The sequence below is a fragment of the Podarcis muralis genome, chromosome 4 (assembly GCF_964188315.1).
Source record: "Podarcis muralis chromosome 4, rPodMur119.hap1.1, whole genome shotgun sequence".
NCBI lineage: Eukaryota > Metazoa > Chordata > Lepidosauria > Squamata > Lacertidae > Podarcis > Podarcis muralis.
In genome coordinates this window covers 4,384,919-4,400,717 of record NC_135658.1, presented here as the reverse complement: position 1 = coordinate 4,400,717, position 15,799 = coordinate 4,384,919, and the positions used below count along the sequence as shown (strand labels likewise).

Here is a 15,799-nt window from a genome sequence, read left to right as displayed (position 1 = left end):
TTGGTCAAGAATTTGAAAACGGTATAAGTGCAATTTATTCAGAACCAAAAGCTAAGCTAATAGTGAACAATGTGCTGACAGAGGAATTTAAGATAGAGAAAGGGACACGACAAGGCTGCCCAATTTCCCCATTACTTTTTATTTCGGTCCTGGAGGTTCTGCTAAATATGATTAGAAGGGACCATTTGATTAAAGGTATAATGGTCGGAGCTAAACAATATAAATTGAAAGCCTTTGCAGATGACCTAGTATTGACATTACAGGAGCCAGAATCTAGTACTAAAAGAGTATTAGAATTGATTCATGAATTTGGTCATGTGGCAGGATTTAAGTTGAATAAGTTAAAAGCTAAAGTTTTGGAAAAAAAATCTAACAATGACTGAGAAAGAGAAGTTTCAGAATGAGACAGGTTTAGCAGTGGTTAAGAAGGTTAAATACTTGGGGATTAACATGACAGCTAAAAATGGGAATTTGTTTAAAGACAATTATGAAAAATGTTGGACGGAGGTTAAAAAGGATTTAGAAATATGGTCAAATCTGAAGCTTTCCTTGTTGGGCCGAATTACTGTTATAAAGATGAATGTATTGCCAATAATGTTGTTTTTGTTCCAATCATTACAAATTTTAGACAAGATGGATTGTTTCAAGAGGTGTCAGAGAGACATTTCTAGATTCGTCTGGCAGGGCAAGAAGCCCAGAATAAAATTTAAAATATTAACTGATGCAAACGAAAGAGGGGGGTTTGCCCTGCCAGACCTTAAACTTTAGTATGAATCAGCAGCTTTCTGCTGGTTGAAAGATTGGCTACTTCTTGAAAACACTGACATTTTGGATCTAGAAGGTTTTAACAATGTTTTTGGGTGGCATGCATACTTGTGGTACGGCAAGGTTAAAGCCCATAAAGCATTTAAAAACCATATTGTCAGGAAAGCATTATTTAATGTTTGGACAAGATACAAAGACTTACTTGAAAACAAAACCCCAAGGTGGTTGTCACCAATGGAGGCGAAGGCTCTGAAAAAGCTCAATATGGAGGCCAAGTGGCCGAAACATTGGGAAATTTTGGAGCAGGAAGGAGACAAATTGAAATTGCAGAGCTTTGAGAAACTAAAAGATAAAGTGCGAGACTGGCTTCACTATTACCAAATAAGAGAGACCTTTAATTTAGACAAAAAAATCGGCTTCCAGGTGGAAAAATCAAAGTTGGAAACTTTATATCAGTCCTGGAGGTTCTGTTAAATATGATCAGAAGGGACCAGTTGGTTAAAGGGGTACAGGTCGGAGCTAAACAATACAAATTGAGGGCCTTTGCAGATGACTTGGTACTTACTTTACAAGAGCCAGACACTAGTACAAAAAGGGTTTTAGAGTTAATTCAAGTATTTGGTCAAGTCGCAGGATTTAAGCTAAACAAACAAAAAACTAAAGTATTGGAGAAAAATCTAACAGTTACTGAAAGGGAGCGGTTCCAAAATGAAACAGGATTGTGGCAAAGAAGGTGAAATACTTGGGGATTAATATGACATCTAAGAATGTGAATTTATTTAAAGACAATTATGAGAAATGCTGGACAGAAGTAAAGAAAGATTTAGAAATATGGTCAAATTTGAAGCTTTCCTTGTTAGGCCGAATTGCTGTTATCAAGATGAATGTTTTGCCTGGAATGTTGTTTTTATTCCAAACATTGCAAATTGTGGACAAAATGGACCGTTTCAAGAGGTGGCAAAAAGACATACAGTGGTGCCCCGCAAGACGAAGGCCTCGCAAGACGGAAAACCCGCTAGACGAAAGGGTTTTCCGTTTTGGAGGCGCTTTGCAAAACGAATTTCCCTATGGGCTTCCTTCACAAGACGAAAGCCCATAGGGAAATCTCCGGGACAGCGGGGAAGCGCAGCGCGTCTTCCCCACTGTCCTCGGACCTCCTCCGAAGGCTGGCAGCGGGCGGAGAGACCTCCTCCCGCCGCCAGCCTTCGTTTCTCCGCTATCCCAGACGGCTTTTGAAGGCAGGGGGGGAGCAAAGACTTTCGCCCCCCGCCGGCCTTCAGAAGAGGTCCAGGACCTCTTCTGAAGGCCGGCGGGGGGCGAAAGTCTTTGCTCCCCCCTGCCTGCCTTCCTGGGAGAGTGGAGAAACGCAGCACCTTTCTCCGCTGTCCCGGAGGGCTTTTGAATGTAGGCGGGGGGGAGCAAAGACTTTCGCACCCCGCCTGCCTTCAGAAGAGGTCCTGGACCTCTTCTGAAGGCCGGCGGGGGGCAAAAGTCTTTGTCCCCCCTGCCTGCCTTCCCAGGGGCTTTTAAATCACCCGGGGACAGCGGAGAAGTCCCCCGCTGTCTCGGGGCTTTTTAAAATGCTGGCGGGCGACAGTGGAGGCTTCGCTCCCGCCCGCCAGCATTTTAAGATCGCCCCGGACAGCGGAGAAGTCCCCCGCTGTCCTGGGGTTTTTTAAAATGCTGGGGGTGGGAAGAAAAGCCCTTGCCCCCCCCCCCCAGCCTTCAGAAGAGGTCGGGGGACAGACTGTCCCTGGACCTGGTCTGAAGTCGGTTTCCATAGGAATGCATTAATTGATTTTCAATGCATTCCTATGGGAAACCGTGCTTCGCAAGACGGAAAAATCGCAAGACGACAAAACTTGCGGAACGAATTAATTTCGTCTTGCGAGGCACCACTGTATCTAAATTTGTCTGGCAGGGCAAAAAGCCCAGAATAAAATTTAAGATACTAACTGATGCAAAAGAAAGAGGGGGGTTTGCCCTGCCGGACTTAAAACTGTATTATGAATCAGCAGCTTTCTGCTGGTTGAAAGATTGGCTACTTCTTGAGAACACAGACATTTTAGATTTGGAAGGGTTTAATAATGTTTTCGGATGGCATGCATATATATGGTATGACAAGGTAAAAGCTCATAAAGGCTTTAAAAATCACATTGTTAGGAAAGCACTATATAATGTTTGGATTAGATATAAAGATTTGTTGGAAAATAAAACCCCAAGGTGGTTGTTGCCAATGGAGGCTAAAGATGTGAAAAAACTTAACATGGGATCTAAATGGCCAAAATATTGGAAAATTCTGGAACAAGAGGGTGATAAGGTAAAATTACAGAGTTATGAGAAATTGAAGTCTAAAGTACGAGATTGGCTCCATTATTATCAAATAATGGAGGTGTATAAACAAGACAGGAAAATTGGCTTCCAGGTGGAGAAATCCAAACTAGAAACAGAATTGTTAGAACCCAATACTAAGAATGTGTCAAGAATGTATAACTTGTTGCTGAAATGGAATACACAAGATGAAACTGTTAAATCAGCCATGATTAAGTGGGCACAAGACATTGGTCATAATATTATGTTTGCTGACTGGGAAGAGTTGTGGACCACCGCTATAAAATTTACGGCATGTAATGCCTTAAGAGAGAATATTATGAAAATGATTTATAGGTGGTACATGACCCCAGTCAAGCTTGCAAAAATCTACCATTTGCCCAATAACAAATGCTGGAAATGTAATGAAACTGAAGGTACTTTTTATCACCTTTGGTGGACGTGCCCGAGGATTAAGGCTTTCTGGGAAATGATATATAATGAAATGAAAAAGGTACTTAAATGTACTTTTCCCAAGAAACCAGAGGCCTTTCTCTTGGGCATTGTCGGCCAACTGGTGTTAAAGAAAGATAGGACTTTTTTTTATGTATGCCACTACAGCAGCAAGAGTACTCATCGCAAAGTATTGGAAGACACAAGAACTACCCACTCTGGAAGAATGGCAGACGAAGGTGATAGACTACATGGGACTGGCTGAAATGACTGGCAGAATCCGAGACCAAGGAAAAGAGACGGCGGAAGAAGATTGGAAGAAATTCAAAATTTATCTTAAGAAATATTATAAAATTAATGAGTGCTAAAATGTTGAGGTTATAGAAAAAAGGGGGTTACAGTTGCATAAGATTAAGTAAAAGAGAAGAACAAGAGAAAATTAGATAATTTTAAGGGGGGGGAATTGCTGAAATAAATTTTGAAACAGGGATGCAGAAAGGGGAGGTATGGGGAAGTCGGTGAAGTAGGGTTTAAGAAAGAAAAGGATTTGAAATTATACTTGTTGTTTATGTGTTTGTTTGTTTGTAATGTGTATTGTTTGTGTTTATATAAATGTGGAAAAACCAATAAAAAAATTATTTTAAAAAAAATCAAAGTTGGAAACAGAACTGCTAGATCCTAAAACAAAGATACTTTCAAGAATGTATAACTTGCTGTTAAAATGGAATACTCAGGATGAAACGGTTAAATCTGTTATGATTAAATGGGCACAAGATGTTGGACATAACATTATGTTTGCTGACTGGGAACAGTTGTGGACCACTGGTATAAAATTTATGGCATGTAATGCCCTAAGAGAGAATATTATGAAAATGATTTATAGGTGGTACATTACCCCAGTCAAGTTGGCAAAAATTTATCATCTGCCCGATAATAAATGTTGGAAATGTAAAGAAACTCAAGGTACATTCTTTCACCTTTGGTGGACGTGCCCAAGGATTAAGGCTTTCTGGGAGATGATCTATAATGAATTGAAAAAGGTATTTAAATATACCTTCTTGAAGAAACCAGAGGCCTTTCTCCTGGGCATGGTCGGCTAATTGGTGTTAAAGAAGGATAGAACCTTTTTTATGTATGCTACAACAGTAGCAAGAATACTCATCGCAAAGTATTGGAAAACACAAGATCTACCCACCTTGGAAGAATGGCAGATGAAGGTGATAGACAACATGGAACTGGCAGAAATGACTGGCAGAATCCAAGACCAGGGAGAAGAGTCGGTGGAAGAAGATTGGAAAAAATTTAAGGACTATCTACGGAAATACTGTAAAATTAATGAATGTTAAAGGGATGTTGGATTGGAAATAAGCAGTGTTGGTAAAAAGATTAATAAGAATATGTAAATACGTATTGATAATGGTGGAAAATATATATTTATTATAGGTTAAGACGCTGAGTAAGGTTAAAGGATAAAGGGTAAGGATTTGCTGAACTAAACATCTGAACTGGAATACAAAAAGGGAGGTGCGAGGAGGTCAAGAAACTAGTGAAGGAAATACAAGATATGAAAATATTAGAATCATAGAATCATAGAGTTGGAAGAGACCACAAGGGCCATCAAGTCCAACCCCCTGCCAAGCAGGAAACACCATCAGAGCACTCCTGACATATGGTTGTCAAGCCTCTGCTTAAAGACCTCCAAAGAAGGAGACTCCACCACACTCCTTGGCAGCAAATTCCACTGTCGAACAGCTCTTACTGTCAGGAAGACAGTATTAATCTATTTTTCTGTTTTGTTTTTTGGTGTTTTTTTTGTTATCCCCCTCTTTTTTCTCCTATTTTGTTAACTCCCTTTTATTGTGTACTTTATATGTGTTTCGTTTTGTATCTTTTTATTTCTTTTTTTTATTGGCTTTTGTGCTTTATGTTTAAATTCTGAAGTTATTGATTGTTTATGAAACTTTAATAAACAGCATTTAAAAATAAAAATAGAGACAGCGGAAGAAGACTGGAAGAAATTTAAGGACTATCTTAGGAAACATTGTAAAATTATTGAATGTTAGAATGACGTGGGTTTAGAAATTATGTGGTTTCTAGCTGTAATGATTTAGTAAAAAAAAAAGAAAGTCTAAAAATTTAAATGGATAATAAGGGAGAGGATTTGCTGAATTAATAATTGGAAATTGGAATACAGAAAGGGGAGGTATGAGGAGGTCGGGGAAGTAAGTTACAAGAAAATAAGGGATTGAAATTGTACTTGTTTTTGTTTTTCTTTTGTTTGTATTAATGTCTTGTTTGTTATTATATAATTTGTGAAACTTTAATAAAAATCTTTTTAAAAAAATATTAAAAATAAAAATAAAAGGCACAAAATCAAACATGTCTTGATTAAACGGAACTTAGATATAACCTGTTTACAGGAAACACATGTCGCAAGTAAACATAAGAGGATTTTAAGAACTAAAAGATTGGGGAAAGACTTTATTGCCTCAGACACAAACAAAAAAAGAGGGGCTGTATTGTACATAATGGAGAAATATGACCCAAAATTAATTTATAAAGATGAGGAGGGGAAAGTGCTGATAGTGCAAATTACGTTCCAGGGGGGAAAGGTAATCATTGTGGGAATCTACGCACCTAATGACAAAAAAGCCGACTTTTATTCGAAGCTCAATGAAACATTATCAGAATTTTTGGATCAGAGAGTGATAGTAATGGGGGATTTCAACAGTGTGGTTATTCCAGATTTGGATAGATCAACGAAAAGGTGAGACACAAATGAAGGGAAACTACCAAAAACATACAGTGGTGCCCCGCAAGACGAACGCCTCGCAAGACGGAAAACCCGCTAGACGAAAGGGTTTTCCATTTTGGAGGCGCTTCGCAAGGCGAAGTTCCCTATGGGCTTGCTTCGCAAGAAGAAAGCCCATAGGGAAATCTCCGGGACAGCGGGGAAGCGCAGCGCGTCTTCCCCACTGTCCTCGGACCTCCTCCGAAGCCGGGCGGCGGGGCGGGAACACCTTTGGAGGTATTAAACAAGAATTTGAGAGAAGTGTCAGAAATCAGAGGTATTAAGGTGGGATCGAAAGTGTTTAAAGTAAAAGCGTTTGCTGATGATTTAGTTTTAACATTAGAAGACCCAAAGAACAGTGTACAGTGTACAAAAAGCCCTAGAGAGAATGGAGGAATTTGGAAAAGTTGCGGGATTCAAACTCAATAGAAATAAGACCAAAATGCTTTTAAAAAATATGAATAAAGAAGAGACAGAGGAATTGCAACACAGGACAGGAATTATGGTGGTTAAGAAAGTGAAATACCTTGGAATTTGGTTGACAACAGGGGGAAAATTGTATAAAGATAATTATGAAACCACATGGAGAGAGATTAAGAAGGATTTAGAAATTTGGAACAGTTTGAAATTATCCTTTTTGGGCAGAATATCGGTGATTAAGATGAACGTTTTACCTAGAATGTTATTCTTATTCCAAACAATTCCATTGATTAAAAGGACAGGACAATGTAGAGAATGGCAAAAAATAGTGTCAAGATTTGTCTGGAAGGGAAAGAAGCCGAGGATCAAAATGAAAATGTTGATAGATGAAAAAGAAAGAGGTGGATTTGCCTTACCAGGTATGAATCTCTATTATGAAGCATCCTGTCTTGTATTGTTAAAGGAATGGATAACATTGGAAAATACGGACCTATTGGATTTAGAAGGTCATGACAACAGGCACGGGTGGCACTCGTACCTGTGGTATGATAAGGTAAAAGTAAAGGTTTTTTAAACCATGTGATCAGAAGGTCAATTTATGAACTATGGGAAAGAAACAAGAATTTAATGCAAAGGAAAACCCCACGGTGGATATCACCAATAGAGGTATTGACAGTTAAAAAAGTAAATATGAGGAAATTATTAGAAAAACGGAACAAGGGTTAAAACGTAAACCATATGATCAAACGGAAGGCATGTTTACAGGTTGGTTGCAATACCATCAGGTGAATGATATATTGAGTGAGGATAAAAGGAAAGCTGGGTTTAAGGATAAAAAATCAAGATTTCAATTAGAATTAGTGGAAGGCAGAGGTAGAATACTATCTAGGATATATGTTTTGTTATTAGAATGGTTTACAAAAGTTGAAGAGGTGAAAGAAGGAATGATAAAATGGGCTATAGATTTTAGGCATACTATTGAACTGGATGCATGGCTAAAATTATGGAACAAAAGTAAGAAATTCACGGCGTGTACGGCTTTAAAAGAAAATTTAATGAAGATGATATATAGGTGGCATTTGACACCAGTAAAACTGGCGAAAATGTATTGGATGAGGGATAAGAAATGCTGGAAATGAAAAAAGGTGGATGGAGACTTCTATCATATGTGGTGGACTTGTGATAAAGCCAAGAATTTTTGGGAGTTGATCTATGATGAACTTAATAAAGTACTTAAATATACCTTTCCCAAAAAACCAGAGGCTTTTTTGTTGGGTTTGATGGGGAAGGAGGTTAAGAAAACAGATGAAAGGCTATTTATGTATGCCACAGCTGCGGCAAGGAATATATTGGCCCCAAACTGGAAATTACAATAAGCTCCCACCATTGTGGAGTAGCAGACGAAAATGATGAACTACACGGAATTAGCCAAACTGACTGGCAGGATTCGGGATCAGGACGATCAGAGATTTCAGGAAAGTTGGAGTAAATGTACTGTGTACTTAAAGGATAATTGTAAAAGATTTAAAAACACTGGAAGGATTGAAATAACTCCTACAATGTATAAGACAGATACAAGGTTAGAAATTAAAATACGCGACTGGAGAAAATAAGGGATACCTGCTGAAGGGAAGGAGGGAAGTCGCAAGCTTGGCAGAGCTAAAAGTATATATGGGATTTAATGTATTGTAAAATGACTGTGTAAAGAAAACAATAAAAATTGATTGGTAAAAAAAAAAAAATAAAGTTAATGTTCTTTTTATATGGGATCAGATTATAATTATTTATGTTTCATGTTTATATATATGTTGGAAGCCACCCAGAATGGCTGGAGGAACCCAGCCAGATGGGCAGGGTAGAAATAAACATTATTATTATTATTACTACAGTGGTACCTCGATTTAAGAACAGTCCTCTTCCGCAAAATTTTAAGTTTCTTATTATTGTTGTTGTTATTATTATTATTATTATTATTATTATTATTATTAAGTTTGTAAACCGAGGTACCACTATCATCATCATCATCACTGCTACTTTTCCTGAGATTCAATAAGTCTAGGTCTTCTCTGGGATGAATTTTGTTTGGCCCAGTCACGGCATCCCCTCCATCTCCAATGTCACTCGTCTCTTTAGTCCAGTGTTTCCCAACCTTTTTTGGGCAAAGGCACACTTGTTTCATGAAAAAAATCTCGAGGCACACCACCATTACAGCCCCGTGACGTCAGCGCGCAGCGTCATGCCGGGAGGGACATGAATTGCTAGCAAATTACATAATCACCTCCTTGAGGGCTGGCTCATCTTCTCCGAAGGCAGAACCCCATTAATTAACAGCACAGACTCACACCATAGCCAAGACGAGGGGGGGAAACCTCAGTCATGCACAGTCATGCACATGTGGGGGCTAAATGAGGATGAAGACCGGGCAGAGAGCAGGGTTCAAATCACCCCACCTGGCCAGGACAATCCCTGGGTGCTCCCTTGGGCCACTCGCCTGACCCACCTCGCAGGGCTGTTGTTGCGAGGATAACACGGGGAGAACCACGCGCGCCCCCGGGAGCTCCTTGGAGGAGAAAGCGGGCGATGAATGCAATGCACGAAATATATGAGAGGCGACCAGGTTTTGCAGGTGAGGGGCCCCCGCCAGCCTCCGCTTCCAACACCCGGCGCAACGACACCAAAGTTTCCCCCCGGGCTCGGCTCGGGGAGCAGCGCTGCTCCCCCCCTGGCTCCCCTTCGCCCTCCAGGCTCTCTCTGCCGCCCACTGGGGACCCCCCTCACCTGCCAAGTCCGGAGCGCCGGTGGAAGTTGCATGCATGCATGCAGGGCGCCGCGTTGCCATTGCATTGCACTGCACTCCATGCAACGCCTGCACGCATGCATTGCCTTGCATGCCCGCCAAGGGGTCTCACTGCGGTCCAATGCGTCCCCTCCGGCGCGGATGCAGCATTGCAAAAATAAAAAACCCCCGACGCAGCCCTTCCTGGGGGGCAGCCTCCGCCTCCGCCGCTCCGCCTCCGCGGGGATCCCCGGGCTCCATCCTGCCGCCCGATCTCCGGGGGGCGCAGGCAGGCTGCGCGGGGTCTGCGCGGAAGAGCCCCTGCCCGGCCGGCCGCCGCCGCTGCGCTCATTCCATGGCCGGGAGAAGAGCACTTCAAACAAAACGCCCGGCCCGCCAGGCCACGCTGGGAAACGTACTTCGCGCACCCTGCGCGGGCGCGGAGCCCAAGGGCGAGGGGACTACGGATCCCGGCAGCCCCCGCGTCGGGGACGGAGGGGGAGAGGCCGGGTGCAGGGATGGAGGGATGGGTGGGCGAGCGAGTGAGTGAGTGGCAGCCGCCAAGCCTTGGCCGAGAGCCAGGAAGGGCCTCCCCGGAAGAGGAGGAGGAGGAGGGAGGTGCAGAGCGGGAGGGAGGGAGGGAACCCCAGGGGTCATTTAGTGACGGCGCCCCAATCAAAAATTTGACTTTAAAAAAAAAATCTTTCAATTTTTTAATTTTTCCCGTGGCACAACAGGCAACATCTCGCGGCACACTAGTGTGCCGCGGAACAGTGGTTGGGAAACACTGCTTTAGTCAACCCAAGACTGACAGGAGCAAAAACAGAAAACCTGAAGCTACTTATCTTTCTGAAGCTGACATTGAAGATGGCCTGGCCAGTTCAGACCAGCCCAATCGTGGCAGAAAAAGGAATGATTTGAAGAAGATTGTTCAAAGAAAAAACTGTAATTTACTGTTTATTGTGGGGGTGTTCGGTTCCCAGGTGTTATAGGGGGCTCTGTTGAGCTCTGTGAAAATATATGAGGTTGGTCACATAGAGGTATTTTTGTATTTCGAGGCAGATATGCCGATCCCACAGGGAGCCTTACCAAGAGAGGCCACGATCCCACGATTCTCCTCCATGACGTCCTTATGCAGAGCTCTCTGGTCAGGATCCAGCAACGCCCACTCCTCGTCCGTGAAACGAACAGCGACATCTTCAAAGCACACTGGACCCTAAAAGAAAAAAAGGAAATGTCCTCCTCTGAGACAGCAGAAATATGATCTGCTCCACAATGCTCTGTGGTTTCCTTCCTGTAAATTGCAGTGTTGTTTCAATAGGATTGCTTTGCTGCACATTTTATTTATGGATGCTTATTTTATTCTACATTTTAATTATGGGTATTCGTTTTTGTGCAAATAGGTGGTACTCCACCTTATGTTTTCAGGCCACTATTTGTTCTCATTTGTCCACTGCTTAGAGACCAATTTTTGCATTCAGTTATCAATCTAGAAATAAAATAAGCCTCTTTTGGTCTTGGATGATCTAGCAGAGATTCCGGCGTTGCAGGGGGTCTCCTGGCTCTGAGAGACAAGCAGGGAGGGTGGCTTCTGGCAAAAGGAGAGGGAGCCACCGGTGGCTCCTCCTTCTCCTGGCTCACCTCAGCCTCTCGACCTTCCTCTCCCACTCGCCTCCTTCCTCTTCTGCCTCTGATTCTGCACTGCATTCTGCCACAGAGTCTCCCAGCTTACTAAGCCCTGTTACCCCTTCAGCTTCTGACATCTCCTCTTCCCAGGCTTCTCCCTCTTGCCCCTCTGACCGCTCATCCTTCCTCCACCTCCACTTCTTCGGCTCTGAGCCATCTTCCCTTCCTGGTTCCCCAGTTGCTTCCTCCCACCATTCCTCTGTGCCCAACCAGTCCATGACATTGCTCCATCCCTTGGCCTCTGTCCCCACAAGGCAGCTTCACCTGACCTGATCTGGTTCCAGAGCTGCTGCTTCCCTTCTGCCCCCATGAAAAGGTGGATCAGGAGGTCTTGCCGGCATCCTTCTGCCACCTGCAAGAGAAAAAAGGTAAGCAGGACGCCAGGAGTGCCGGCTTCTCTCACAGGTGAAACAGGGCATCTCTAACTACAGATGGGCCTTTGAGAAGGACTTACCTGCTGAGAGTATTTGGACGTTTGTGCCCATTTCGTATCTTTGTTGTGAAAAAATACATCTCCCCTCTTCTGGACCCTTGTTCCCAACTGTCTCCCCCCACAACAAGATGAAAAGAACCCTCAGATGAGTTGGGAAACCAACAGAACGAGACCAAATGGAGAAAAACCACCTTCCTCCTTACCCAGTGGCCTCTCTCTGGTGTCCAACGGAGGCCTCTCTGCCTCACAGGAATCCAGGTCCATTTCTGCATAGAGATCCTTTCCCTGCTCTGGGTGCGAGGGGATGGCTGCAGTGGCCTCCGTGGGGAGCTGCCCTGGGAGACACTGGGAAACTGGTCCGCAATGCAGCAGCCAGACTCTGGGCTGGGATCCCTCTCTTTATCCCTGGCCTTTCTCTCCCACCTTAACTTCCTCCCTCCCTGTGGGGTGTTTTTTTTTTGGGGGGGGGGCTAGTCCACCTCCTCGTCCAGCTTTGGAAAACCATTTGCACATGTTTCCTCTGTTGTGCAATGAGGCTGAGCGACGTCACACAGTTAAAGTCCCAGGGACTCCTTTCTTTAAAGAAGGGAGATTTGGTGGGAGTCAAGGATCCTCTGATCTGCAGGAAGGAGAGCGTGGCAGACCTGGCCCCTCCCTGGCAGGACCCTCTCCTCCCTGACTTGGGGTCCCCCCCACATGAGCAGATCTGGCCCCCCAGGCACCCTCCCCTGCTGCAGCCCTGGGACCCCCACCGTCCCCCCACTGCACCCTCTGGGGGGAGAGAGAGGAGACTCACCAGATCCCAGGAGGGGGCAGCGAATCAGTCCTTGCAGGAGAGACACAAATCAACACCCCCCCTTCCTTGCAGGAAAGGACTGGGGAGGGAGGGGCCTTGGCTCTGGAGGACCTGCCCCCCCCCCGCTTCCTGGCCTCTCTAGGAAGGCAGCTCAGTTCCCTTTAACCCTTGCCAAGCCGAGTCCCTCCAGCTCAGCCCTCTCTCAGATTCTTATTATTTTTTATGCATTTAGGGGGGCAGCTGCCCCCCCTGGCTCCGCCAATGCCCAGATATCCTTTTGGGGGTGAGGCTCTTGGCTGGACTCTGAGCATCTCCCTCCCTTGGCCAGAAACCAGAGGAAGAGCTTGCAGGGAAAAGGGCTTTGCAGGAGGCAAGGAAGCTCCTCCAGGAATTCAGGAGTGGAGAGATAGGAGGGGATCCCAGGGTCATCTAGTCCAACCCCCAGCAAGGCAGGAATCTCAGCTAAAGCATCCATGGCAGATGGCCCTCCGATCTCTGCTGAGAAACCTCCAAGGAAGGAGAGTCCCCCACCTCCCAAGGGAGACCTTTCCCTGCCCAACTGCTCTTAGGTGTCCCTCAAGGCAGCAGGTCCTGAGTTCTAGCCCTGCTGAAACCATTGCACTGGCCAAGAAGGAGGAACCCAGCAAAGTTCAAAATAAATAAATCCCATTCTCATCATAAATGAGTAATACTTTCTTATGCATGCTTTTTATACTAATATACAATAGTATGCCATTTCCCTTTCCAGAAATGGATGGTTGTTGTTATTATGTTTAGGGAAGCTTTTGATATTTGTTGGACTATTGTATTTTAATATTTTGTTGGAAGCCGCCCAGAGTGGCTGGGGAAACCCAACCAGATGGGTGGGGTATAAATGTATTATTATTATTATTATTATTATTATTATTATTATTATTATTATTATTATTTAAATTGATCAGGTGAGTTTTCTCCTTTCGAAAGAGGGAGGTGGAATCTCCACGGTTGCTAATAGCATAATGTTGAAAGACTAGGGAAATATGGGGAGCCCTAGAGCATCTGCTTGGCATGCAGAATGCCCCAGGGTCAACCCCTGACATCTCCTGCCAGGGCTGGACGAAATCCCTGCCTGAAACTCTGGGGAGCTGCTGTCAGTCAGGGGTCCTCAAACTATGCCCTGTGGGCTGAATCCAGCCCTCCAGGGTCGTGAATCTGGCCTGCATGGCCATTTCAGAACCCGCCAAGTGTCCGAGGCTGAAAGCATCTCGCTGCCCGCTCAGTCAGTCCCCATGCCGAGCTGATGTAAACGCCACTAGCGTGGTGGCAGCTCTACCAATGAAAGGCCAGGGGGGTTCGCCCGGGGACAGGGAAGTGTTGTCTTTTGGCTTGAAGAGCGAAGTTCAGGTTGGTGGAGGAAGGCAGAATTGGGTCGATTTGGTTTTGTTATATAGACATTTACTTTAAAGGTGGTAGAAGGAAGTATAGTCCTATTTCTATAAGTGGCACAGGGGTCTTTCCACTCATGTGGTTTACATGCTCTGAGAGATGGGATCTATTTTGTTATTTTAATTTTAAAAGGGTGGAGTGGAATCGGAGATTGACCATCTTGTTAGCCTGGGGCATTGGTCAGCAACCTTTTTCAGCCGTGGGCTGGTCCACTGTCCCTCAGACCATGCAGGGGGGCTGGAGGAGCCAATGCAGCGAGGGGCAGCGCGGCCTCACCTCTCCCCTCCCCTCGGAGAAGACTCGGCGTCTGGAGGGGAACCTGTGTCTCTACTGCGGCGGGAGTGGACACTATGCCCAATCCTGTCCTGAGAAAACGCCGGCCACAGGGAAATGGCCAACCCCAGTAGCCGATGGCCCAGGCAACCTGGGGTCCCAAACATCGCATGATGGGACCTCACCGGTGGAATTTGCGACACCTCATGGTTCTGTTGCGTCTATACCCCCCCTGGCAGGCCCTGGATTCTCACCCACGCTCTGGTAGATTCAGGGGCAACCCGCTCCTATATGTACTCTGCCTTCGCCGCCCATCATCAGGTGCCACTCCAGGACAAGCCAGAACTGGTACAGGTGGAGGCAATTGATGGACGGTTCCTGCCCTCGGGGGCCGTTACTCAGGAGACTCAGCCCTTGGTCCTGTGTCACCAGCAGCACCGGGAGATGCGCACCATGAACATTGCCACAATGCCCCGGTTTCCCCTGGTGCTCGGGATGGACTGGCTGAAGTCTCACAATCTTGAAATCGACTGGGTCAATCAGACTGTGCGCTTCCCAGACCCGTGTCCCCATGCTCGGTCCAAGATGCTAGTGGCCGCCCCCACGGGGGAAGCTGTGTCAACGCTCCCCGCTGCTTACCAGGACTACCAAGAAGTGTTTGAGGAACAGGGGCAGAGCAGCTGCCGCCTCTGTAGTAAAGTTAGTACTTTCCTAGTAGCTGTTCTTTCGTCAAGTGGAGAGTGAGGCCTTGTGGCAAACCAGTAAGGATTATGAGAGCCGTCCTGTTGCTTTAATTTGTGGGCCCGTTGGCTCCAAAGGCGTGAGAGGACTTCTATGGGAAAGGAATTGCCGGGCTAAATTGAAGGTTTAACACCTGTGTTCAAAGCTATGAACATACCCTCTGTAATGTTATCTATCCTTGATTGCTTGGGAATGTGCGTCTGCCTAAGCTCCACCAGTCTCCATGGGAAGGGAGGAAACACCTTGATCTGGGTTCTGAAGGCTTAATTGGCTCAGCTGCCACAATTTAGAATTATTAGCCCACAAACTGGTCATTGGAGAATAAAATGTAATCAAGGGATTTTGATTGGTCCTGGGGTTTCTGATTCCAAATGCAAATTATGGATAAAAGATCTAGAGAATGGTTTGAAAGCGCACGCTGTGCAATTCGCAAAGATTCGCCCGGCTGCTGACGTCCACCAAGCAGCCGTCCTTTCGTCCTTTTGTGCTTTTGCATTGAAGATTTTCTGAGACCTTTGGATGCGGATTTCTGAAAGACTCTAACTAACCTATCTTTTACAGATAGGTAGCCGCGTTGGTCTGCCATAGTTAAAACAAAAAAATTCCTTCCAGTAGCACCTTAACGACCAACTAAGTTAGTTCTTGGTATGAGCTTTCGTGTGCATGCACACTTCTTCAGATACGCACGAAAGCTCATACCAAGAACTAACTTAGTTGGTCTTTAAGGTGCTACTGGAAGGAAATTTTTTGTTTAAACCTATCTTTGCTTTAGAGTATAGAAGTAAGTACTAGCTAGCTATATTTTACAACGTTCTTGTAATTCACAAAAAGTTGTGCCTGCTTATTAGCATGTTCTTTATGCTTTTAAAATAAATTTTAAGAAAGAACTTTCTTTTGTCTTGTGTGTGCCTATCCGGGGGGAATGGCTAA

At 44.8% G+C, this 15,799-nt stretch overlaps 3 protein-coding genes across 3 annotated transcripts in view; 1 reads left to right on the top strand and 2 right to left on the bottom strand.

Annotated features, from left to right (window-relative positions):
- Positions 1-15,799, top strand: part of LOC144327627 (uncharacterized) — a 365,071-nt gene that overhangs the window by 203,738 nt on the left and 145,534 nt on the right. The window lies entirely within an intron of this gene.
- The window catches only part of LOC144327635 (uncharacterized), a 100,002-nt gene that overhangs the window by 33,227 nt on the left and 50,976 nt on the right, over positions 1-15,799 (bottom strand). Inside the window, exons 3-5 of the mRNA XM_077928043.1 lie at positions 11,838-11,919; positions 11,471-11,553; positions 10,605-10,731 (exon numbers count right to left, since the gene is read on the bottom strand). Of these exons, the coding sequence (XP_077784169.1) occupies positions 10,605-10,731; positions 11,471-11,553; positions 11,838-11,919 (292 nt within the window). The remainder of the gene's footprint in view (positions 1-10,604; positions 10,732-11,470; positions 11,554-11,837; positions 11,920-15,799) is intronic.
- The window catches only part of LOC144327628 (uncharacterized), a 119,973-nt gene that overhangs the window by 72,083 nt on the left and 32,091 nt on the right, over positions 1-15,799 (bottom strand). The window lies entirely within an intron of this gene.